This window comes from Melitaea cinxia, chromosome 5 (assembly GCF_905220565.1).
Source record: "Melitaea cinxia chromosome 5, ilMelCinx1.1, whole genome shotgun sequence".
NCBI classification, from domain to species: domain Eukaryota; kingdom Metazoa; phylum Arthropoda; class Insecta; order Lepidoptera; family Nymphalidae; genus Melitaea; species Melitaea cinxia.
Window position 1 is genome coordinate 12,823,707 of NC_059398.1, and position 27,753 is coordinate 12,851,459.

Genomic DNA, 27,753 nt, shown 5'->3' on the forward strand with positions numbered 1-27,753 from the left:
AAGAACCTATACTATTAGTTAAATTTAAGGATGTATGTAAGGTCAAATCCGCAGTACATCTATTTATTTTTTAATGTTAATTTAAAAAAAAAGCCAAAAGCGAGCCGGACTCGCGCACCGAGGGTTCCGTACAAAAAAAAATTATAAGCAATATTTTTATTATAATATGATGTAGGTAACTAAAAATTTATACTTTTCAAAATTTTTCCTTTATCTGTGCTATAAGACGTTGCTTCGTACCAAATTTCAAGATTATGAGTTCAAGGGAAGTACCCTGTATGTTTTGATTCCCTTGCGAGTGTCGAAAATTTGCAGCATAAGCGGCTGTATCTTTTGATTGCGTTAGCTAAGAAGATTTATTTTTTCACGGCTTTAAGGGACAGTATACGTGAGTATACGATTTGAGTTTGAGCTGGATACCTCCACTTGTTCCTTATAAAGAGGGTTTTGGCAGACAGACGGACAACAAAGTATATATTAGGATCTATAAGGGTTCCGTTTTTTCCTTTTGAGGTACGGAACCCTAATTATGTCATCAGCTAAGTGCCTTTTTCTTTTTTTCAATCGATGCAGCGTAATCAACCCTATTATATATTCCAAATTTATAGAAAGTTAGACAATTAAATATAGTTTACATACATCCTTAAATAAAATTGCCATCAAAAATTTTTAAATAACTAAAAAACTAAAAAAAAATATACGACAATAATGATTTGGAATTCATATATATTTTACAATAAAAAAGATTTGGTTATAATTTTACATGCAGTTCTCTTTCTATTCTTATGTTATATTTTATTATAAATATACATTATGGTACAAATATTACAACAAAGTCAACAAGAATATCAACAATGGACTCGATAACTATAGTTAAATGAATACACTTTTACACCTATCAACAAAGTAATTCAGTACAGTAGAAGTAGTTTATTCGGCTTTATCATTTTTTAATGTTAAAGATAATTGAATGAGAAGTTTTTGTAGTTTATTTTTCTCCTTATTTTTAAGCGTAACTATGTTGATAAGAGTAAAAAATTGTTTAAATTTATTTAGTTTAATATCATAGAAGCAGATCTTGATCCAACAGTGAAATCTTTATATTGAGAGAAGACACAGAGCTGAAAAGATAAATTTTATTATTATTTACTTTGATACATATTTCTAAATAAAATTAACATAACCACAATAAATATTACTTGAACACGCAGTTCGAAATTTTTAAGAAGTTTTACCCTAAAAAATTTCAAAAGTTCAATTTAAAAATAAGCATCAGATGGAAGTACCATAACATTATATAAAAATTCTTCATTCTATGCAGGTTTATACAAGAACTTATATATATTAAGTAGACAATGAAAGGTGTAACTTAGTCTAGTCTAGTAAGTGCATATTATTGAATACCAAGATTTTGATGGTAGATTATTTAGAGGTTAGTATAGAGGATATTTATCATTAATAATAATAATTTGAATTATAATAATGAAGTAATAATTTATGGTATACAAGTAATAAAATACATACAACAACAAAACATTAATGTAATTGAAATATTTTATCGATTAAAATCGATATCGATTGATATCGATTTTAGATTAAGGAATGTATTTTTGCAATAAACTTAAAAAACTAATATTTATTTTAACATCAAGTCATAAATTGGCTGAGTATTATTGTCAGAAATAAGAACTTTAACATGTTATCTAATAGTACATACTTCTATAATAGTAGAACATACATTCATTTTATTAGCATCTATATATAAAGACCACTAGATAAACAGATGGCTAGCTGACCCCTCTTAAGTTTGAAATTTTATTAAATTGTTATTACATACTGAACGGATAATTTATATAAGATAGCATTGCAACTATGATAGATAAACGACTAGAATAGATTTATAACAGAAAATAACTTTAACATAGAAGTAAAACTTTCATTTGCTCTATATTTCATTGGCTAAATAAATATCATACCTTTTTTATACACATAGATAACTATAATAGCGCCCCACGACTTGACGCCATTGTTATGTTTTGTTAGAAAATGGTATATTGTAATAAACATGTGAGTCATCATTTTATAAATGATTGTATTAACTATAATATATATATGTTAGGACGATTTAGCCTGTAACATCCCACTGCTGGGCATGTGTCTCTTCCTCCATGTAAAATCATTGGAGCTTAATCCACCACACTACTCCACTGCGGGTAGGTGCATATATTTCCTATGAGTAACGATCGCTATCAAGTGTATATGATAACAACCGGGATTCACAGCTTAACGTACTTTTCGACACACGGTGAGGAAACCCACCATCAGGACAGACATCTAAACCGGAAATCAATATTTGTACAAATAGCCATCCCGAGCGGGAATTGAACCTTGCGGGAAAACGGCGGTTTACCGCCTGGTTCATGGTACGCGCACATAGTACACTTACCACTACACCAAAACGTTTTTTTAAATTATATACATACAATTACATTCTAATACATATTACAAAAAAAAATAGTAACGTGTTTCTATACGAAGTTAATCTAACAATATTTAATCACACTTATCATTAAGTATTTTGTCTCAAGGGAAATGTATAAAATATTTACCGCGTTAATGAGGTTACAAACGAGGGCAACTAAATTCAAGGTGAAATATGCTTCTGTTGCAAAATTGTTTTTGTACCTAATTCTACGCTCAAGTTGTAAATTATCGATAATCAATATCATGTATTAGGGTATACGTCACCGACCTAATTATCTGATTAAGGTTAATGTCAAAATAACACGTTAACTTATTAGATATAAATTTATCAAAAATCCGATTCTTATCAACAGTCACCATCGGCTGTTTGGGGCCATCCATAAATTACGTCATACGTTAAGAGGGGGGTGTGTGACATCACATTTCCAAATATAATAATATCAAAACATAAGTACAAAAACATGATATTTCAACTACCTATCAATAAGTAACTTAAAAAATTAAAGTTTTATTTGTTTTAATAAAATGAAAATAAAAATATTATCGAAAATGTCATTATTTGCTCATGTCATCATCATGGGTCTCATAAATGCGACTACCTGTGACTAGGACGGGGAAGAGGTCGAAAAATCAAGAAATTTGTGTGACGTAATTTATAGTTGGCCCCTTTTCAACTAACATGCAATTAGAATTAAAAAAAAAAACATTATACAATTCCTTGACAAGACACTGATAACACTATCAGTCTATCAGTTAATAAATAATATGATTAACTTTCGTCTTTTTTTAGCTATCGGTAGTTACTCAGAATATGATTGTAGTGGAAGTTTCACGAGGTTTATATCAAGGGTTTAGGATAATTTAGCTTTATTTAAATTAGTTTTCTAATTTAAAAAAATGTAAATTCAATGACGACATGATCATTAAACATTATTATTATTTATTAAAAAGCCTTAGTACACAATTTTATTTAGACTGAGCACTAATTTATTGTAAAAATCATAATAACACAGAATAATTCAAATAATATGATGATTGTATAAAATAAAAGTTTTTTTTTATATATATATATTCCATTCAAGTAATGTATTTTTCCTAACACAAACTAAATATTAACAAATTTACAAATTTTAATCTTTAAATATAAATAAATCAAACAGTTCCTATTGTGTTTGCTAAACTGTATCCACTTGCACTTGACTGAAATTTGTAAAATAGGCTAAACACATACCTTATCTTTTAGCTGCTGACACATATGCAAGGCCGCTGTCAACATGAATAGCACATCACTGAGCCAGGGTACTGCACAATCTGCTTGACATGAGTCTATACGCATAGTGCCATGCACAGAACTCAGTTGATACGCAACGAATATCAACTTATGGGACTGTATATAGAATGATATTGCCAAGTCTTCTGGTAAATTTGGTGATAGAGCCTTCTGAAAGAATAAAAATTTTGTACAAATAGATAACTCTTGTAAATTTTCCTGTTACACTCACTGTTCCACTGCATCTATTTCGCAAGCATGTGTATAGTCCAAACAGATGTTGAGTTTGGTCTGGGAGTTTGTATTTGGGTTTTATATATTTCTGGACCCCCGACACATATGAGTAAATGCAAGTGAAGACAATTGGTTTGAGACTTATTATTTCTCTAGTTTTATTTACAATAGTTGTAAATCGTGACCGATGCATATATGCAATCAACAAATATTTGTCAGATTTCTTGATAAAGTGATAATTTATAGCCTTAAAATTAATATGCTTTATAGCAGATTTCTGTCAGCGTAATTAATCCCTAATAAAAAACAACTATCGATTTTAAAATAGACTAACACTCTGCATTACTTTATTATATTAGTATAACATTATAGATAAACAATAAACACGTTCCATAATAATTTTTTAAGTTTATTGAAAGAAAAGAGATCTTACCATATTCCTACTCTTCATAAGCTCATCAATAGCTTTTTTCTTAGGTAAAACTAGCGCAGTCCTAGCTCTTTGTAGTGAACCTAGCAGACATTGTATAATGTGTAATACTTCTTCTGATGATCTGCAATCACAAAATTATGTTTTCATTGTCACATACCAAACACATGTTTATAATTATTCGATAACAGATATAAAATCAATTAATGGATAGTTAAGTTAGTAGTGAGATACAAAATATAAATATTCCTTAAAGTAAACTGTTATTTTCCATTTTTGTAAAATTATTATTATGACTAAAACCTATTTAAGAATAATACAGGGGGGTCATTCAAATATTACATAAGCAGAATTTGAGCAATTCTTAAACCCGTCCTCCCCTTGTAAACAAAAGTCAGCAAATTGTTAAATATAATTTTTCTTAACCTATTTTGGTTTTTTAATTGTTATTCGTGTGAGTTTATAGCACAATTAATATTCCAATATTTATTGAAGAAAATTGTATACATTCATAAACATATTATAATTCTTTGGTAAATTCAAATTAATTGTTCTTTGTCCAGGCACTTGATTCCGTGAGTCCAAGTTTTTGATGACATTTGATGTTTGGTGTTCCGTGTTGTGTTTGCATTTATGTCTTTACAGGTTTCGACATCGTCCTTTTCGAACCATTTAACTTCTTAGTATTCGTATGAAGTTTGTATTATGCACATCAATTGCTTAGCAGGACAAGCAGCCAGTCACTTTTATTATTGTATTTACTTGAATTAAAACCTACTAAAATTTGAAAAACAAAAATAAAATAACTCTGGCTTGCTGTCATGTCATCAAAAAAAAAAATGTGGTGTCAGGGGACACCAGGTAGGAACAAAGTTCCTTCGGATAGTATAGAAGCAACACAATTTGAAAAAAAAATGTTGAATTTTATATATATTTTCTATTTTTTGATTTTTTTTTTAATTTTGTTGATTGGTTTTTAATTAAGTACATAAAAGTATTTAGGAAATTTAGTATTTTAGAAAATACCAAATACCGTAAAATAAAATAAATCAAACAAAATAATAATAGTACAAACTATTAAGTGAAATAAAAAAACATGTCTTTATTTATTTTTGTTGACAGTATAAAATTACATAAATAATTTAAAAAAAGTTTACTAGTAATATTTTAGTTTTACAAACATCATATTATACAGTCGTGTGACTGATATTACGTCACTTCCGTTATATATTTTTCTTACGGTTTTAGTATCACATTTTTTTCAGTTCGGTTGCTCAGCCAAATATCAAGTCTGCCGTAAGGAACTTCGTTCCAATAAGCAAAACTTAGACACCCCACCCCTACTTGAATACTTACGTAGCACTTGAATGACCACCCACATTTAAAAAGACCAACAACAACCATATAGGCCATTTAATATTTATTTTTATTATTAGTAACTTTTTAAAATTAAAATACGTAAAACCACGGGGCACAGCTAGTAATAATATATATATTTTTTTTAAATGTCAAAAAACACTCAGTAGATACTGAAATAGACCTACCTGAACACATAGTGCTTATCTACATTATCGATATAGCCAATGGCCTGCTGGAGATGGTTAGCAGCATCCTGTATCTGTTGAAGCTTCCACGGTCCATCCTGATTGATTGATGTTCGACATATTGTATGCATCTGCCTCAGCACTTTAAAACTAATATCCTTCAAAACAATACATTAATAATCAAAACTAGGAGCTATTGTTTTTATATTTATTTATTTCAGGAAATTTGCAATAAAACTATGTTACATAATAAATAGATATTTAATTATCATAATTCTCTATTATACCAGATTCTTTTTTTTTTTATTTTATATAAGTGATAAAAAAACTTTTTAAGCTTTACATTAACTTTATCTAACATGTCCCTAACAGGATATGTATATACATTAGTGTTAAGAAATTATATCTACAATTTCAAACTTATGAAGATACTTATAAAACAACGAATATACATGAATTCATACTAATTATTGTGAGGCCTTTTTATGAATATTAAAGCTACAATATTTTAGGCTTATGTGACACTTATGACTGTATTTAAAATTACTTACTGCATGTGTAATACTGTCACCTGTTAGAGTAACAATACATTTTAGTTGTTCAGGCTGCGATGTTAGGATGAATTTGTCTTGTTTCTGACCTTCATTTCCATATAATGGTACTGGAAACCTGTGTGCACATTCCTAACAAAGTAAAAAATGCATTGAATATTATTTGACTGATATGGATGAGCCAATATATGTTCCATTGTAATAGTTCTCATCGTAATAAATTATTATATATGTAACAATGAAGAATAAAGTAAGATCTTTACAAATTATAGTAAAAACTGGAACTAGAACAATATAATTTTTGAATGAATTACTAACCACTAACACTGAATGGAGCTGATGTAATATAGCGTGAACTTCCTCACGAAGAACCCATTCAAACTCCTCTTTCTAAAATAAATTAATGCATTGAGTAAGTGTACATAATTCAGCAGGACGTGACACTGTATTGTTAGTATAAATAAAGGATTCACACCAAATTTGCAGCTTCTTCTCTTTCGTTGTCATTCATTTCAATATATTTTTAAGTATTACAGGGGTTTAACTATACAATATATATATTATTTTTTTATATTAAAAGTAATTTAATTCTGTCACCAGGGTATCGTCAATTCTTTCGTGTTCTGTCGTCTTTCTACTCTAATAAAGAGTTGCAATAAACAAAAAACTGTCACGATTAAACAAAATAGTAGTGTCTTTTAATAAAAATATTTTTAGTTTACATTATTCATTACTTTTATAAAACCAACCACTGCAAAGTATGATTTACACTAATTAAAATATCTATACATAATTGTTGAAATTTTTTCCTTTCTTTCATACTTTATTTAATTACAAGTTTAAAGTTTTGAATACTGGTAACTTTTTATTTTATTATATTGCAGATGTTGCTGCTATTAAAAAGTATACTTTGTGTGTCAATTTGTCAAAGACTACCGTTAACAAAATTATTTTCATTTTTATAAAATATAATTATCTTTGTCATTTAATTTCTTTATACAATATTAACATTTATATATATTTTTTAATTTTAACTTTTTGGTGTTATCTCAACTATTTTATAACAACCTGATGCTGAGCATAGGAAGGGAAGAAATTTTGCAATAATTACACTGCGTCAACAAAAAAGTCCCGTATAAGGAGAATAATTGAAATTTAGGCAGCCAAGGCTGAAAAAGCTGGTTTTTAATTAATACAAAATAGTTGAAATTAGAAAATTAATTTTTAATTTAATTAACCCCCCTTCCCACCACAACTTGTCTGTTCGTAAAAAACTACTGAACAGATTTTCAAGTCATTTTAAGAACAGACAGAGTCATTTATTCAAAGAGATTCATTGTAATTATATCGACTAATTTGTTAAGGTTTTGGGATAATTTATTTAAATATGACGATAATTACCTATTGGTAATGCTAGATTCAACCAAGTGTTCTGGGAGTTTCAACTATAAGCACTGCTTATTTCATAAAGATATGCATGATACAACATTATACAAATTAATTATGTCTGTATTACAGGCTCTCAAAAAAATCCGCAATGGTATATCTTTTAGATGTATCTGATTTTACCTCAGTAATGCTAAACAATACATACATAGGATTATTATACATTTAAAAAGTGTGCTTTAATAAGACCGAAGTAAAACTTACGAAACGTAACTCTCTCTCTCTTTCTATCTTCACTAAAATATCTCCCTCTCAACTTCCGTTCGCCACACCCTATCACACTATTCATCAGTTTGCTACACAAGTCAAGCGTGTGTAAAGAAGTTTTACTTCAAAAACTAGCGTGCGTAAAAATAAATAGTTACCAAATCTGACTCCGATTATGAATACCGGTAGGTAAGACAATACCTTTATTGTCCTTACCTGCACGTACTTGGGACGGATCTTTATTAGTTAATATAGAAAAGTTTGCAGTTACTCAACCTTTTTCCTCAACAATTTTTATTTCTTCTATAGTGACATTATCAGTCAATATCAGGTCATGACGAAAGATTAAATTATAGATGTAGCATCATAGATCTGAGTATTTATCAGTGGTTTCAAGGTTAAGTTAATATTATTTTATTACTCATTTTTATAATGGTGTTCCCAAAGCAATTGCAAGCATTTTACGATAAGCTAGAGGAAAAGTGTCGTAACGCGGGAATTATAGCTGGGTAGGTATTTACTTTCAAAACTTATGTTTAAAATATTTTCCACTAGCTGTGCCCGCGACTTCGTCCGCGTGGAATTTAACCGAAAAGTTATTTTCAGTTTGCAGAGTTATAAAATAAATTAATTTCTGAAATAAAAGTAGCCCAAGTTACTTCTCAGTAGTCTTTAGATTAAGAGCCATCGAATTATCTAAGCTCAAAATTTGACCGTTTATCGGCATAATTTAGTAACAAAAAAAAAAAATACCCTTATCTATCTAACTTCAAAATTAGACCATTTCTCGACATAATTTTGTTACAAAAAAATAATAACCCTAACTTATCTAACTTCAAAATGACGGCCCTTAATCTAAAGAATAGCCTACTCCTCATTACATCAGCTATCTGCCAGTGAAAGTCACGTGAAGATCGGTTTCAGATATTAGCCAGAGACGGACAACTGACGGAGGGCACAGCAGGAATTTCCTGCTCAAATTATGCAGCAGCCTGACTGGGGTAGTACCTCGACCTTACAGAAGATCACAGCAAAATAATACTGTTTTTAAGCAGTATTGTGTTCCTGTTGGTGAGTAAGGTGACCAGAGCTCCTGCGGGGATTGGGGATTGGGTCGGCAACGCGCTTGCGATGTTTTTGTTGTTGCAGCCGTCTATAAGCTACGGTAAACACTTACCATCAGGTGAGCTGTACGCTTGTTTGCCGACCTAGTGATATAAAAAAAATTGTAAAAAAATGTTATTTTGGTATATATACCGTGTATTCTACATCCGTATGCATTTAGTAAAAAGCGGCTATTTTAATATTACAAACATACACCCCAATTTTATTTAGTTGTGTAGATAATATCAGAAAGTTGGTAAAATAATCAAAACCAAATCAAAACGAAGTATCATATTAATCGAAGTTGCAGCCGATGTTTATTTTTTGTTCATATTCATATCTTTTTAACATTATTCTTCAAGTAACCATAGTATAACTTTATTTTTTGATATGCCTGTCAAATATAATGTACCTATCTAATCGTTTGAGCGATTTACAATTAAATTTCTGTTAATAATTTCATCCTAAATATAAAAAAGTATTTGAATGAACTCAACTGCTTAATTTAAAAACTTAATGTATAAAAATTCATTTCAGAAAATCTGGGCGTCACATGAAATTTCCATATACTATGTCTGCTAAAATTGCTCAATTTCCATATTTCTTTTACATGAAAAATAATAATATTTGGATGTATTATCCGCTGGGATGCTTAGTATCGTTATATTTTATTATAAAAATCCACGTTGTAGTAAATTCAGAAGAAAATGTAAAATCTTGGGCTGAATCACAACGTAGAGCTGCTGAAAAAGAACATCATTAATATGAACACGTAGAGCTGCTGAAAAAGAACATTAATAATATGAATATACTATACACAATAAAAACACCAAAATGACTAAATAATATATACATATGTAGTTTCATTTTATATTTTGCATAATTATTTTGTCGTTTGAACCTTAACAATACCGTAGTCAGAAGAAATATGCTCGTTATTTGTAGATGAAACCATGATATAATATTGAGAAAAGTTCTCAGTAGTTAGTTGCTACAATCAAAATTGATACCTACTACTCTTACTAGATTGTTTAGCGTGTGATCGCAAAATCAGTTGGATTGTTGGAAAGTGATTGGTAATACTGGTAATACAAAAACAATTTGTCAAATGTCAAATGTACATTCAGCTTCGTCCACCATTCATCACTGTATATTTTAGTGTATACCATCTGTATCTAGGATCTGTCTGTATACATAACTACATAAGTGACGTTATTGTCATATAACAATCCTTCGAGTTTGTTGGTGTTTATTTCGTTCACAAAATATTTCGAAACGATAAAAATATCAAATATCCTTAGCATGCTTAGCTATGCTTGGTTTTTATACGTTTAAAAACATTAAACATGTGGGTAAAACCTCAAGAAGTGTTTTTGAAAACTCCTCTGTGGTAATAAGATTGTTTTATTTATTTGTTGCTTATCTTTCGTGTCCACTGATTGGCTTTGTAGTGTTTTCTATTTAAACGTATTTAAAGTGCGTTTCTTTTTCAATAGGGATAATGATGAAGTCACTCTATATTTTGTTCTGCAAAGAAGAAAAGGGCATGGAAAATCAAAAGGTCTTTCGTCCCTTCTAGTGGGTACATTAGACAGCGTACGAGATACGAAACCTGCACCTTATCGAATTTTACATCAAACTCCTAACTCTGAAATATACTATGGTGGGTATATCAAGCTATTATAATTATTTTATGTCATTAACTATTATAATTCTATTTTATTTTATTGCTAATTTCATTAGTAAACATAATTTGTCAACAAATTAAAATAAAAACGAAAGTGAAATATGAAATGCTAAGAAATATCTATAGTGAGTTGAAGTGTATAATTATGTAGACAAATTATTATAATTTTTTTTTCCAGTTATTGCAACAGCTTTAACTGAACAGGAGATCCGCCAAGACTGGCAGTGGCTTTTCGATAATGTTAGCCCAACTTTACATTCTTTTGATTCTGAGGAAGAAATTACAGAATTTGTCTGTTGCAAAATTAACTCAATTATTGCAACAGAACAAGAAAACTTTACTGAAGGTTCTTAAACATTTTTTTTTGTATTTTTTTATTTAGAAAATAAATTTATGTAGTAGAAAATTAATTAATAAAAAAAATATGTTAAGTATATGTCCTAATTATAAGAAATATTTCTTATAGATGAAGATACCATCACATATAAAAATGTTGATTATGAATTTCACCAAAGATTTTTGATGCCAAAAGATGAAAAGTTGGTCTGCTATTATTCCTGCAGGTAATTTCATATTTTATTTGTAATTTATAAAAAAATTATTGTTAAAAGAAATGTAGTGATTACTGACAATTTAAAATTATTGTTCATATCTTAATCTTTGTTTATCTTCTATCACTTTAATACAATCCTTTTATTTTTTAAATCAATCATTGACTTCTCATTTTATTTTCAAATTTATTTGCAAAACTGTAAAATGATATAAAAAATAATAAAAAAAAAAAGTATTAAGGCAGATTTATATTAGGCTGACGTGTCGTGTCGCATCAGAACAGAATCGGTATCATACATTTTGTATAACAATGTTTACATTGATGTGTTGTGACATGTTGTGATGGTTTCTGATGTGTCGCATTAGAACCGATCCCGGTTCGCGTCAGATAAGCGGGTTTCGGGGGGTGCTGAAACAGCGCCATCATAACACGTCAGATTAAAGGCGGACTTACAACACGTCACCGTCCCTTGTTTATTTACGTAAATTTGTAAAATAATAGTTTATTTGGCTCTAAAAATGGATGACTTAATTGTAATTGTCGGACAATATATTATTATTTATTATTTGTAATATAAAACATAAACAATATAACATATTTGTCTATTGATTGGATGAATCCAAGATCTCCTTCTCTTTCTTTCTTTTTTTAAAAGAGTTGCCAGCTTTAATATTTGAATATCTTCTTCAAAATCTAAATCAGAATCCAATGACTCAACATTTCAAACGTGTGACCTTTTCTAGAGTTGCAGATGTATTGATTCAAAATATTGTCCTGATGCGTTAGAACATGACATAATAATGTAAACGCTAGCCATTCACGTCATGACACGACACTATACGACACGTCAGTCAAATATAAATCCGCCTTTAGTTTTATTTCTATGGTGTAACAATGAAAGTCTGACTATTTTGCCTGTTTTCAAAATTAAATTGAGACTGTTATCTCAACTGCACCGATCAATCAATCTCCTACGTGTGTTCTCCACTCTACGTGACATTGACGGAATCAACCGTGCTTCTCTGGCACAACTGAAAGCCATTAAACCAATCAATCAATCAATTAGTTTTATTTGTTCCGTTCATGTGATAGATTTGTTTCGTAATGAAACATTTTTTTACAGTTACTGGAAAGGTAAAATGCCACGCCAGGGTTGGATGTATTTTTCTGTTCACTACATGTGCTTCTACTCTTATATATTTGGACATAAAACCAGTTTGAAGATAAGATGGGCAGACGTCACCGAACTTGCCAAAACAAACAGCCTATTGTTTCCCGATTCCATCAAAGTAGTAACCCGAGATGGGGAATACTACTTTACAATGTTTTTAAGGAAAAATGAAACTTTTGCTCTTATGCAACAATTGGCAAATATTGCTATGAAACAGTAAGTACTCATAAATTAAAATTTTCTTTATCAATCTCATGTAAGGATAATCAAATTTCATAGCAATTTAATGTTCCCTTTCTTAGGTTAATTGACGATAAGTCTGCTACATTTAATCTCGATAAAGATTTATTGACAAAACTAAGCAAAAATGTTCCTAAGAAGGCATCTTTTCTCAAGCGGGATTTGGATGCAAGGAAACAGTCAAATTCATATACATTGAGATTTCGATTACCTCAAACTGAAAAATTAGATGGCAGTGAGGAATGTACGCTATGGACACCGTACAATAAGAGGCATAATTGGGGAAGATTGTATTTGTCACAGAATTTCATTTGTTTTGATAGTCGGGTAAGTAAATAATTAATCGTCATCATCATTATATGAATTCTTTTTATTTTTATTAATAGAGAACACCATTAAGATAATAGATTACATAATTTAAAATGAAATGGTTTTTTCTAAATTAACAATAATACCAAATTATGAAATTAATGTTAAATTTTTGTTTTAATTAGATGTTTTTAATTAATGTATGTAATTTTAAATTATAAATACATATTTGTATACGTGCCATGAATCATTTAAACAAAATTGATTAAACAATCTTATATTAACATAATTTTTTATAAAGAAACTGTTTTTTCTTAATAATCTCGTTTGATTAAAAAATGGTAATTAGAAATTTATAATCCATTAGGAATCAAGTAACCTGAGGTATTTTAATACAAAATTAAAATGCATTCAAATTAAGAAACTCGTCCATTTAATTTCAATTAAAATTAATGATAAAACAATAAAACAATATGATATTTTCTTAAATAAATAAATTAATAACTACTACAAATTATATGAAATAGAATAATTTATAAGCATGAAATACAGAACTAAACTAATTAACAACATTAATACATAATATGCTAATCTAAAATATGCAAATATGACATGTTATCAGTATAGTTTTATGAGTGATAACAAAACAGACATATTCTATTGTATTTCTATTCTAGTATGAAAATTGAATAATTCATACATTGAAGGTGCAATATTTATTTACACGAGATAGTCTCACAAGAGAAGGACACATAGTGGGCAACGAACTTTGGGATGAAACTTTATGTAGATATAGTACTTGTTTACGGCGACGGCGAAAATTTTCACACACACACATATATATATATATATATATATATATATATATATATATATATATACATAATAAATAGCCTAGTGGTGTTACAATTAATGTAACCGCCTACCGCAATATCTTTCTGGGTTCAAATCTTACATCGATTTTTTTGCTCAATGTGGAATTTGTCTCATTCCATGGTCCGTTTTTCAACTCTTGCCCTTTCTTTTGTCAGATCTTTTTTATTTCAACAGTTATTTTTGGATTTACCCTAGTAATCTTTACCGATTATTTTTGTTTGTTTATACCCATACTTACGAATACAGAGTAAAATAGTAAGCAACTACATAGTATATTGTAAGATTTTTAAAAATCTGGGGGCACGGTAGTGCCCCCGCCAAGACGAGCCAACAAAAAAAAAAAAAAAAAAAAAAAAAAAACGAAAAGCACTACCTATCTTTTCTCGAAGTGCTTCGTCGTTTTTTTGAACCCCCATAACTTGGGTTTGGATTATACTAGATAAACAAAATTCTCGGAATATAATGTCAATAGTGAACTTATTAAATATATAAAGTTTCAATTACATAGCTCTTATACTTTAGATTTTATTGATGTCTAAAAAACCCCGATTTCGTCACTCACTGATGATCATCAAAATTCTTAGAGTACTTCCTGAAGTCCCAGAAAGCTGAAATTTAGTATGTAAGCTAGTATTAGTACACAAACAAGAAAACAATTCTAAAACTTGGAACTTTTACCCCCCAACCCCTTAAACTAGGGGATGAAAGTTTGTATGAGACTTACGCAAATTTTGATGCTAGAGGTCTGAAAATTGATATAGGGACTCCTAGTTACTCCTTGTTATAATAATAATAATAAAATACATAAAAAATAAAAATCGGTTATTAGTTTAGGTCGAAAATTTACATTGTGTAATTTTGGTATTTAAGTTTTGGCGGAGGTCCGTTTGCATATCAGTTCAACATAAAATCAAAAACAGCGTGCTTAAACCGAATATGGTGAAGATTGGGTGATATTTATGGTATAAAATGTGTCGGAGGTAAAATGCAGCTATAATATTGTCATACGCAACTTACAAAAAGAAGTGAAATCCCACCAAAAACATTTTCATGTAAAATGTTGCCAAGACGAGATCATATGGCTCGCACAGTCAAAAAGTTATCAGATCTCATGTAGAGCCAAGCTTCTAACTCTACACGTCCTAACTCTACAAGCCCTAACTTCACAAACTCTACACCTTAGTCAAAATATGTGGCTTGGCCGTTTCGTTACTACCGGCTGCCGATGTTGTAGATGACGACTTTCCTGTCTCATTTATATATATATATATTTTCTCTTTTTATTTTTATTTGTATTATATGTATATCAATTATTCTTCTTCTTTTTATTTTTTCTTTAGTAGAACTATTGTATAACAGAAAAGTAATAAACAGTGAATACATTTTTCACCTTACGCCCACGTAAAGGTAGCGAAACGGCCAAGCCACATATTTTGACTAAGGTGTAGAGTTTGTGAAGTTAGGGCTTGTAGAGTTAGGACGTGTAGAGTTAGAAGCTTGGCTCTACATGAGATCTGATAACTTTTTGACTGTGCGAGCCATATGATCTCGTCTTGGCAACATTTTACATGAAAATGTTTTTGGTGGGATAACACATTTTTGGACATACAAATGTATCTTGATCTTGAGATTAATATGAGTCAAGTGTCACGCGATTTCTAGCTTGTATAATCGCTGTAGATCTTTAATACAATGAATAATTTATGTATTTATTTTTTAAATAAATTTAGCCTATCCCATTCTATTGCTGTGTCAAGTTCGCATCCCGGTTTTTCGTAATACTCATCCATCCTCCATCGGAAATTTTACATAGATCCTACATATATCCTATCCTAGATATAGTAGATATATACCGTGAAAAGATTTAAAAAAATGGTTAGGTGGCATCCATAAATTACGTGAGGTGTTTTGTTAAATTTTCTGTCCCTCCCTCACTCCTTGGTGAGATGTCGTGAAATTTTATTTAATCCCGTCCCCATCCCCCAATCTGACGTGTGATTTTTCAAAATGTGGGTTTCTTATCTAATCTTTTCTTATCTCTCTTTTTCTAATCGTGGGCCTTGGATTGTTATTGTAAAAAGAAAAAAAAAATGCTTCGTGCTTTTATTTACGACTACTTAAGACTAGTAATCAGACACAATCAACAAATCAGACAGTCAGTAGATGTATAACGTCGAATTATGAATGAAATAATTTTCTTTCGAACGAATTAGTGAATTATCTTAATCGTATAACGATTACGCTTAAGATTAAATCTTAAGCATGTACAATCTGGATTAAATGGACCAAAATAGTATAATTTTTTTTTGCTTTAATCAGAAAAAAAAATTGCGTGATATTTGCCCCCACTCTCCAACGTAAGATTAGATGAGATTTGACTCGACCCCCTCCCACCCTTAAAATTCTCATGTATTTTATGAACGCCCCCTTATATTAACCAAACAATTTTTTATAATCAGGTACGTCATCTCGTCCGTTTAATAATACCTCTTCGTAACGTGCATCAAGTGGAGCGCGCGGACTCCGGAGGAACGGGTAGTTCAGGAGATTCGGGCAGCATCCTTATTACTACTGCACACCACACCAGCTTTCTCTTTGGAAACATATCTGATAGAGATTTCCTGGTTCACAAGATGTCCGAACTACTAGCGAAATTGCCCAAGTAAGTCGAATTGATATTTTGGGTTTTGGTTCGGGTAGTTTCCCTTGTCAATTGAAGATTAAATTTTGGTTCGGTAGTTAGTTTTTATCTATGTACATAATTATATTTAATTGGTTCTTTGGGTTTTAGTTTGGGTAGTTATGCATGTAAATTGGTTCGGGCGTCTTGGTTTTGGTTCATCTTAAATCGAATAGATTTTTTGGGTTTTCTTTTGGGTAACTATATGAAGTAAATTTAGTCATGGTCGTCGTGGTTCGAGTTACCAATATAAATCTAATTTACAGTGTAGGTTTTAATTAGGGTAGTACTAGCACTAGTTAGAAATAATTGCTTAGGTTCGGATAGATGACAATATGTAAGCAAAAGTTAAATTTGAGCTGCATCAAATTACATGCAAATGGTAATTGACAAATAATGTAATAATCAGAAAATTGATTGATTGAATTGATGTTAATAAGGGCAATAGAATATGAATAAATGCCAAAGGGATATAAACCTAAATTACACTTGACGAAGAAAAATTGTCCCTTTTTTATTCTTATTATATTCTTATATTTTTATTAGAAAACTTTTTGGATAACAATATTTTTATTTTCGAAGAATTCGGTTACATTACTAAACGACACTAACGACTAACGATGCATACTTTGTCGTCATTATTCACAAATTAATTTTTTTTTTTTGAATATTTTGATGTACCAGACAGGTCTTATTCATCATTAACTAATTATTACAAATTCTAAAAAAAAAAATATTTCACGGCTGTCTTTGATTTAAGAGTATCGTTATTAAGATCTTAATTGTTATTCTAATAAAAATAATTTTAACAAATCTTAGCATATTCCATTGATTAAAAAAAACTTTTGCTCACAAACCACGTTCAATTTCGAACACGACATCTTCTAAATTTAACGGTTCGTAAGCAAACCGAATCGTTTTCTTATTATACCCACATTATATTACACTAAAAGTGAGCCTTCATAAATCTCTGTTTAGGCCGGTTAGTAGTACAAAACTGCATGGTAATTCTTGCATGGTTGTATATTTATTTTTCATGGCGTTTATATCTACATTAAAATTCAGGCATGAATTTCATTTTTAGATATATTAATTTTTATTACTTTTTAGAACATTAACCTACCATTTCTAGTGCAGGACATCAGGACATCAATTAACCCGGAATCCTCATCAAGGAACACTAACCATCTTGGGCCTTAATTTCGATATTGTGTTTTTGTATAAAAATTCTAAATTTTTCCTTGAATGACAGTGATATGTACAGGGAGAAGCCGACACAAACGAACAGACAGGAAGGAGACGATTGGACACCTCAACCGCCTCTCATGATACTATTCCGAACTCACCAAACTTCAACTATCAAACAGATACAGCAGAAGAAAGTGAGTTTGTGTTACTTGTTTGACATTAAAAATTGCTATTTTTTTTTTTACCTAAGTATACATAATTTTTTTTGCTTTTGTAATACGAAAAGTATTTGCTAGTAAATTAACCGCATTGGTAAACAGTTTTTGAAACCATGTCAATAAATACGTGTTCGTTTATGTGAACACATATGCTAATACGTAAATTAACTTAATTATTACTAATTACTTCACTCTAAGTCGCAATAAACAGCGTGTTTTTAAATCTCACGTATGGCATTTAATAATTTTAAAACATAGCTTATTCACGTTGAAAAAATGGTGAATCATTGCTGACACTTAGCCTTGCCACGAACAATGAAAAGTACCAAATTGGTACGCCTTTCTGGATGGTTTAATTCAACTGATCACTGGCCAGATTACTTCACTGATCAATTACCACGTATTTCCTTCTTATTTATGCATCAAATAAAAATGCCAAACTTTGCAACTTTCAAAAATACCAACGCAATTTGCAAACTTATAAGAAAAAAATGACTGATTCTTCAGGAGAAACAATGGGAAGATCATATGGCTGAAGTAGGCCGTGGTGTCAGTATGTATCGAACCACCGAGGGCAGTGAACTTGTAGTAAACGGTATACCGGAAGCACTTCGTGGTGAGCTGTGGAGTGTGTTTTCCGGTTCTATACTACAAAAGGCCCAAAACAAAGGCCTGTATGAAAAATTGGTGAATGAAGCTTTGTCTTCGAAAAATCAAGCGAATGATGAAATTGAGAGGGATTTGCACCGGTCTCTGCCCGAACATCCAGCTTTTCAGAATGATGTTGGTATGTATTCTTATCAGTCTACTGCAGAAATTGAATATTTAAATGGAAAAACGTTTGTTTGCTTTTTAAGATTGTTATATGTTGATGTAGACTTATTAAATAAATAATGTTATTTTGAGCGAGTCTTATTGAACTAATAAGGGTTGAATATTACCAAAATATATTTACTACAAACAAAAAATATATTTAACTGCCCTTTGAAATTTCTTCTTTTAATTTATCATTACTATATAAAAAAAATAAAGGTAAAAATATTAACAGGTATATCCGCATTACGTCGTGTACTATGTGCATATGCACTTAAAAACCCAACCATTGGTTACTGTCAAGCAATGAATATTGTAGCGTCCGTGTTATTGATCTACTGCCCAGAAGAACAGGCGTTCTGGCTACTGGCTACGATATGTGAAACGTTACTGCCTGATTACTATAACACTAGGGTCGTGGGAGCTTTGGTGAGTATACAAATGATCTACTTGAATAATAATAATTAATTATATTCTAACTCTGGAGTGCCACAGGGATCTCATCTCGGTCCAATTCTTTTTAACATCTTTGTGAATGACCTTCCCCACTTCATAAAGCATTCTGTCCCTTCCTTATATGCTGATGACCTTAAGTTGTGGAAGGTTATTGACACAGAAGAAGATGTCTCCCTTCTACAAAGTGACCTCAATGCTCTTGTGCGCTGGTGCGGAAGAAATGGTATGGAGCTCAATATCAAGAAATGCAATCACATAAAATTCACGAGAAAATTGTTTCCCATCTCATCGGTCTACTTTATTAACGGTGTGAGTCTAGAAGAAGTTGACGTAGTAAAAGATTTGGGAGTATTTTTGGATGGCAAAATGACTTTTGTTCCGCATATTGAGGGCATGGTTGGGAGAGCTTCCAAGCTGTTAGGTTTCGTTATCAGAAACGTCAGGGCATTTAAGCGCTCATCAACCAAAATAGCTCTCTATAATAGTATTGTGAGATCAGTTCTTGAATATGGTAGCGTGGTATGGCGTCCACATTATGCTTGTCACATATTACGTATAGAACGAATTCAAAAGCGGCTGGTTCGGCATTTAGTTTTCAATCATTACAGAGACAAGAAGTCACTCTCGTATAATGATATTTTAGAGTCACTGAAAATGCAAAGTTTAAACAGCCGACGTGACTTACTTGATCTCTGTTTTTTCTATAAAATTATGAGAAATTATCTAAGTTGCCCAGCTCTTTTGGAAAAATTTATGTTTAGAGTCCCTCTTCGGATACCTCGCAAGCCGGTTGAGCCACTCTTTCGTCCACTTCGTAGAACAGTTTTGGGTGCAAACTCGCCAATTTCACGAATTTGTACGCTCTATAATAGGTGTGGGGGATCGATTGACGTACACTGCATGTCTCTAACTAGATTTAAAACAGAAATTGCCAATAGGCTGACTTAGTGGTTATTGTAATTATTATTATTATTATTATTTTTTTTTTTTTTTTGATTATTAGTCTTGGTGTTTAGCACATAATTTAGTTTCTAAGAAATTTTCTATTGTGTACATAATATAAAAAGCATGTGGAGTATACCTGTAACTGGTTGTGCAATTAGCACAAATAAATTAAATATTATACTGTAGATGTAAGTAACATTGTAACAATCGTTGGTGTACCAAATAAATAAATAAATAAATAAATTATAAAAAAATAATGAAATAAATTTCTTATGACATCCAGATATATACATATATTACTTTATTCTTATTTATACTGATGAAAATATGTAACAATGCATACTAGAATATTTACAATACCTATGTTAAACAGTTGCAAAGCTAAATATAGAATTTAAAATTAACAGCTTATTAGCGCTATAAATTGACTGGTACACTCAAAATATCTAAAACAAATGCTCGTCTACACAGGTGGATCAAGGAGTACTAGAAGAACTAACAAAGGCCCACTTGCCCGAACTCCACGCAAAGTTGGATGAACTTGGGATGATGAAGATGATATCTCTATCCTGGTTCCTGACACTTTTTATAAGCGTGATGCCTTACGAGTGTGCCGTTAATGTGATGGATTGTTTTTTTTATGATGGCGCTAAAGTTATTTTCCAGGTGAGAAATAATCTCTATTCTATTTCTTCTCTAGAAGTGTGACGTGTCGGTCTCGGTATGAACTTGGACAAAACGAAAGCTATGTTTAACAACCAACTCATACCGAGACCGGTATCGGTCGATGGTACCCTTCTCCGAAGCTGTTGCCGCTCTTGCCGCAACAACTTCGAAAAGGAGGCCGATAGGAGGATTCGGTTGGGCTGGGCGGCGTTTGGCAGGCTTCGTCGTGTCTTCACTTCGAATATAAAAGTTAAAAAATTTTCAGCGCATGCTTACAACACAACCATGACCAACTATAAAGTTTGAGTCATAAGTTCCAACTAACTTCGTCATTTCAAAAAGCGTAATTCTTTAATATTTTGTTCGAAGTAATGTTAAGAATCACTTCAATCATTGCTAGACACTTTGCATAGTGGAAACCCATAGCCAGACAACCCTGAACTTTTGTAACTTACGTTAATTTGAACTCTGCAACCCACTAGGGTTACGGTAAACAAGTACAGGGTAGAGTGACATCTTATGTCATTATTAATTGTACTATAACATTTTTAATTAACATATTTTGGACTACCAAGAAATATGCTTATATGTTTGTTTTCTAATGTTTACGCGAATTTCACTCATTATAATGAAACAGCTTTTTCAGATTTTATCACGGTTTATTAAGTTTATTAAATTCCCGAAGTTTCGGATACAGCAACCATGGTCAAGGGAGGATGATCACTTGATCAATATATTATTATGCTTATATATATAATAATTTTTTTCCTTAATTTTTTTAAAAGCAATTTAAACATTTTTTAAATAGCAATTTAAAATAATTTTTATTTGATTATAATTAAAGGTAACCCTAACTATTCTGGATATAAATCGAGAGAAGCTACTGAAGTGCACAGAAGATGGACAAGCGATGCAGGTCTTAAACGAGTATCTCGAAGGCATTTACAATGATGAAGCAATGGCTTTGTCTACTGAACCTCGAACTGCGGAAAAAGTGAGTTGAAATACATAGTAACCTCTTGTAGAGTGCTATATGTAGTTATTTTTAAGGATATTTTAAATACACATAATTATATGGGAAGATAATATTAAAAATTTAATTTTACTAGTTGTATTATTTAATAGATAGATTGGGGTAGAACATAGAAGGATATATTCTGCTCAAAATCTGTAGCAGCCCATCTCGGCAAGTACCTCAACCTTACAGAAGATCACAGCTATATAATATTGCTCTAAAATAGTGTTGTTGTATCGAGTAAGGTAGTCAGTGCTCCTGGGGAAGGTTAGAGCTAGGGTTGGCAACGCGCTAGCGTATCTCTTGGCGTTACAGGCGTCTATAGACTACGCCTTCTATCAGGTGGGCTTGTTTGCCGACTTAATGGTGTGTAAAAAATTAAAAATCTTTACAGACGATCAAAATTCAAGAACTGGTGTACCAGTCATACCGCTCGTACGGGGCGCTTGTCAGCGGCGAAAACATTGAGCACCTGCGACTGCGACACCGCCTACGCGTCGTGCGCCAGCTCGAGGACAGCCTCGAGCGGAACACGCTGCGCGCGCTACAGCTGGACCGCCTGCTGCTGCCCGACGAGCTGCAGGTGGGCTCTGTGCTCCGTGCTCTGTGCTCTAGCTCCGTCACGTCGCGCTCTACGCCGCGAACACTCGTGCGCCAGTTCGAAAATATACTCGTGTATTTCGCTAAACGTCACGTTGTATGCTACAACTACTATCTGATGAAATGATCGTTTCATTAAAACAAATAAAGACCTGTTTTAAATCCACTAGGTTATGGAAACCTTCAGAAAATGTAATAAAATTAATAATTAAATAATTCTTTTCAGGAACTTCTGAGTGTGATCCGTGAAGAATTGTTTTGGGCTAAACGTGTTCCGTGCGAGCGTCTGGAAGCTCCATATGAAGCATACAGACTCGACTACGGGCAGTTCAAGACGCTTTTTACTGCTCTCTCGCCCTGGGCAAAAGGAGATTACGCTGAGGCAATAACCGCAAGGATGTTTAAGGTTTATTATTTGTAATGTTACTATAATTTTATAGTTTTGAATAAATTATCTAATACGGAAGTTGTTGATGTTCATAGACTTAGGTAACACTGGTTGTGTAACTGTTTTTATAAGAATAAATTTAAAATTTAACTGAAACTACGTCAAATTATAGTATGTCGATGTACTAAATTGTCGATGTATGAATGTGTACCGCAGCTGATGGACCACGACGGCGACGGGCTGGTGAGCGCGCGCGGGCTGAGCGTGGCGCTGGGCCTGAGCGCGCGCGCCGACGCGCAGCGGCGCCTGCGCGCGCTGTTCTGTGCGCACGCGCCGCCGCTGCTGTCGCCGCTGGAGCTGCGGCCCGCCAGCTACACCGACACCGGCGAGGAGCTGGCCGCCGACGCCATCTCCTTCTTCGACTGGTACGTACCCGTACTGTACCGCTACTGTTCTGTTGTCTTCGTTATTTCCATTATGACTAATATTACATTATAATATAAATTGACATCATAATTTATGTTTATGTAATGTCTTTTATTAATATAGTGTAGAAAATCCAGCGACGCCGGAGCCGGCAATGCAGCGGTCCATTAGCGAAGTGTGTGGTGAAGGGAATCCAATGGACAAATCAACGGACAGCGCTTATAGTCAATGTGGTAAATACCCTTAATATATCTATATAAAATAAAATATTTATTTTTAATTAAAAAGCTTCACACAATTTTGTAATAATGAGAAATACTTTACGTACGCTCCTAAGAATTAATCATAAGCTGTAATCGCTCGTGCCGTGTAGAGTCCGGGTCGAGCGCGGAGTGGGTGCGCGCGTGCGCGTTGGCGGGGATCGGCGCGGCGGGCACCCCGGGCACGCCGGGCGTGGCGGGCGCGCCGGGAGCGCCGGGCACGCCGGGCGCGTCGGGCGTGTCGGGCTCGCCGCCCGCCGCGCGCTCGCCGCCGCCGCTGCCGCGCGCGCACTTCCTGCGCCTGCTGGCCGCGCTGCACGACCTCACGCACCACAGCACGCCGCTCTACGAGGCCGTCGCGCGCGCCGGTGAGACCCGCGCACACACACACACACACACACACACACATTCACACGCACACTCGCTCTCATACTACTATAACACACATTCGTTTTCTCTCACAACAACACACACAGATGCTCACACATTCTGGAACATTTTAATAATGACAAGCATAAAGTAATGATGAATAACCGTTATAATACGAATGCGCAAATTCGTTGAAATATCTGTAAATAATTATTATGGCAAAAGGAAGAATCAGTATTTGGTACCTAAAATATTTAATAACCTAGTTTGGCTTCGAAAATTATCTTGTGATGAAAAAATAAGTAAGTTGACTCTACAAAATAAATTGAAAAATGAATTACTAGCCGAGTTCACAAAGAGCATGGATTTTTAAGTTTAAGATAAGTTTTATTTTTAAAATTATTTAAGTTTAGTTTTAGTTACTTAGTTAAGTTTTATTTTTAAAATTATTTAATTATGTCAAAGATGTTAGATTAATTTATAGATGGATATAGATTATTTTATGATAAATATATGTATTAAAAAAAAGAATATTGTATGATAATTATATGTTGACAAATAAATAACTAAATAAATATCTTAGTTTGTTCAACGAGAAGAGATACCAAACGTAAACAAACCAAATGCGAGATCATTCATCTATGCAGGGTTTTGTAACCTTTTTTTACTTCACAAATTTTTAAAATGTAAAATATATTTATATTTTGACAATTACTTAATTTAATCTATCACCTAAAACAATTCAGTCAATACTCCAGCTACTAAATCAACAATCCTAGTTTGCCTAAGGTAATGTTGTAAACAATTTGTATCAAAGTTTTATTAAAAAGAAATAGTTATTTTAAATTTTTAATACATTTTCCAGGCACACTGCTGTTGCAATTAGGCGAGCTGACCCATCGACCAGCCTTAGACCGGGAGGTGTCTCAAGACAGTCTCTTCTTAGCCGCTGCGGCGCAACCTATTATTGAGGTCTATATTCGATTTTTACACTATCTTACCAACTGTAATTTTTTTTTCATTACTAAGGGGTTGTCCATTAGTCACTTGAGGCTCTAAGGGGGTCTGAAAAGACATCACGAAGTGAAGAGGGTTATATTGAGATATCACATGTACCACTACCACCCTGGAATGTTGATGGCTGTTTAGAAATTTGTAACTTGATGCTTAACATGTTGAATGCCATAGGGGTCATCAGTTGGGCCTCACTTATTTAGCCCAGGCGGCCAGTTTAAAAGCGCTTATTTACAAAATTTTAATGATGTGTCTGTTGCACTACCATACCCATTCTTAAATAATTTACTTATTTTCCATACACTGTCTGACATATTTTTCTAAGTCATATATTTAAGTTGACTCTGGCTCGCAGTCATGTGGTGTAACCCCACGGCATCAACGGAACAATTGAAAAATTGTCAACTTTTGTTACTTTAACCACGCCTTCGTAACCATGCCCATAAACTAAGGCACATGCTTTGACATAATAAAAATCCGATACCCAAAAGATATATTTTCGTATGTCATAAAATTTCATTGAACGTTGAAATTATTTTTAATATTTTGAAATATATATAAATTTTGTAAATTATTATGCATGAATGAATGCGTACAATAGTATATAGTAGGCACTTTGTCACTAAAGCTACATTATTTTCCAGGTCGATTCGAATGGCAACACCACAGAAATACCCCCTGAAAGAGAAATTCAGCCATCCCCATCAAGAGACAGCGATCCTTCAGATGAGGGCGCGTGGTCCATAACATTGGAACAATTTCTAGCCACAATGTTAGCGGAACCATTGCTAGAGGAATTCTTCAATAAACAAGTGCCTCTAATGCCGGCTTTAGAGGCACTTAGACAACGAGATAGGCTTCATTCAGTCTCATAGTTATCGACAGTTAATTAACTGAAGCTGGTAAAACACATTTACATATTGCTCTTTTGTAGTATCTGTGAGCAAGCGTGGATCGCATATTATGTTAAATAAAAAAAATCATTCTGTCGTGTGCACGCGGGCGATATAATGAAGATGATGACATAGACAGATAATGTTTGGTCGGACTATGTTCAGTTGACAATGTATTTATACAAGATTCTAACCGATGATGATGATGATGACTTCGTTACGATTTCACAATAATTGTTTTCAGGGTAATTAAAGTTACATCACTTTTATAAATTATACAATATACCGAGATGAAATATGTAAAAAGTTTTCAGTTAGACAAGTTGATACTGTTATGATTAATTCGCAACCGCATATTATGTGGTATGAATGTGTCAGTTTCAGATAATTGATTTATACTTATGTATGTATGTATTTTGCATGGTCTTAAGACCAATGTAACAAAGTATGCAGAGCTTTTTGTAATTTTTAATATACAAAATTGTTCTTACTTAGGACTTAGCATAGACAGCTAGTAAGTGATTAAAGTGAATTGCGACATTTAAAACAAAAGACAAAAAAATTGTTTCCGTCACGACTTTTTACAAAGTAGGAGAGCTCTTAATTCTACGTATATGTTAAAATGCGATCGCATTAGAAATGCCTTACAAAAATTTGCAATAATTCAATTTTAAAATATCTTTCCTATAATTGTTAAAAAAGCTTAACGTTGTGCCGCATTTACACATATTTGTAACTTTTAGCTTTCTATTTCTAGAGAAAATTTTATAATGAAATTAATACGCTACATGTTGGTTATTAATTTTTAGTAATCCTTATTTGGGAGTATATTTTGTCGAAGATATGTTTATATCTCTTTTTTGTTTTTGTATTTTATTATACCTAAACCTATTTTCATTTTATAATTAACTAATAACCTAATAAGTATGTGTATTATGTACTATAATTTAATATTTTTTTTGTGTGTTATTATTTTAAGTATACTATTTAACACTTAAATAACTACCGTATTATTTTCAAATGAAACATTCCAAAAATGCGTTTTTCGTATTGTCTTAAGTTCGCATTGTTTTTTTTTTTTTTTTTTGGAAATGTAGACACAAAAATTAATACCCATAAATTATCTTCATACAGTTAAGCATAGCCATATTAACATATAAGTTACTTGAAAAAATATGTAGCACATTAATATTAATTAATTAACCAAATGAATTATTCGTCATAATTTGCAAATATACGTATAAGAATGTTTGTAATATAATAGTAGGAGTAAATTAGTTACACTCGATGTATTTTGAATTAATGTAAATTAGTACAAAAACTAAATAAACTATATAAAAGAACAGTTGTACGCATCTCTACTCATAGGGCTTCATGTACGTAAATAATGGTGCTTTTCAATAAATTATGCTTTTCCAAATAATAAACCACGATTATTAGAAAAATAACGTAAACAAAAATGCTATAGCATACTGTAATCGCAGGAAGATACTTTATATATATTTTTATATGCTTGAATTTTTATACTAGTATACCATTAATTGTAGGTGTACTGTTAAACAACGCAACTGCAAATTAAAAGAAAATAATGGCTTCCAACTTGTAACGAAATAGAAATAAAATGTAATGTAATCTTATTATTAGATACTTTGAAGTTTGCATACCTATACCTTTAATTAGCAATACTTGTGGCTTTCGGTATTTCAAATATTGTGC

The 27,753-nt window shown here is 32.0% G+C and overlaps 2 protein-coding genes across 2 annotated transcripts; one reads left to right on the forward strand and one right to left on the reverse strand.

Moving 5' to 3' along the window:
• Window positions 1-706: 706 nt before the first annotated feature.
• LOC123654060 (protein rogdi) lies at window positions 707-7,152 on the reverse strand. The gene is made up of 7 exons (XM_045590019.1): window positions 6,989-7,152; window positions 6,832-6,903; window positions 6,514-6,645; window positions 5,963-6,120; window positions 4,422-4,542; window positions 3,716-3,925; window positions 707-1,121 (listed from the first exon to the last, which is right to left on the reverse strand). Exons 1-7 carry the CDS (start codon window positions 7,022-7,024, stop codon window positions 1,053-1,055), a joined length of 798 nt encoding a protein of 265 aa, XP_045445975.1. The 5' UTR covers window positions 7,025-7,152; the 3' UTR covers window positions 707-1,052.
• Window positions 7,153-10,415: 3,263 nt separating this feature from the next.
• On the forward strand, window positions 10,416-26,593 carry LOC123654061 (TBC1 domain family member 9). Its single transcript, XM_045590020.1, has 19 exons — window positions 10,416-10,660; window positions 10,767-10,933; window positions 11,136-11,303; window positions 11,424-11,520; window positions 12,634-12,897; window positions 12,984-13,248; window positions 16,566-16,768; window positions 18,039-18,168; window positions 18,700-18,979; window positions 19,241-19,434; window positions 20,878-21,072; window positions 21,917-22,066; window positions 22,482-22,670; window positions 22,914-23,093; window positions 23,292-23,500; window positions 23,625-23,734; window positions 23,875-24,129; window positions 24,996-25,102; window positions 25,789-26,593. Exons 1-19 carry the CDS (start codon window positions 10,617-10,619, stop codon window positions 26,017-26,019), a joined length of 3,438 nt encoding a protein of 1,145 aa, XP_045445976.1. The 5' UTR covers window positions 10,416-10,616; the 3' UTR covers window positions 26,020-26,593.
• Window positions 26,594-27,753: the final 1,160 nt, after the last annotated feature.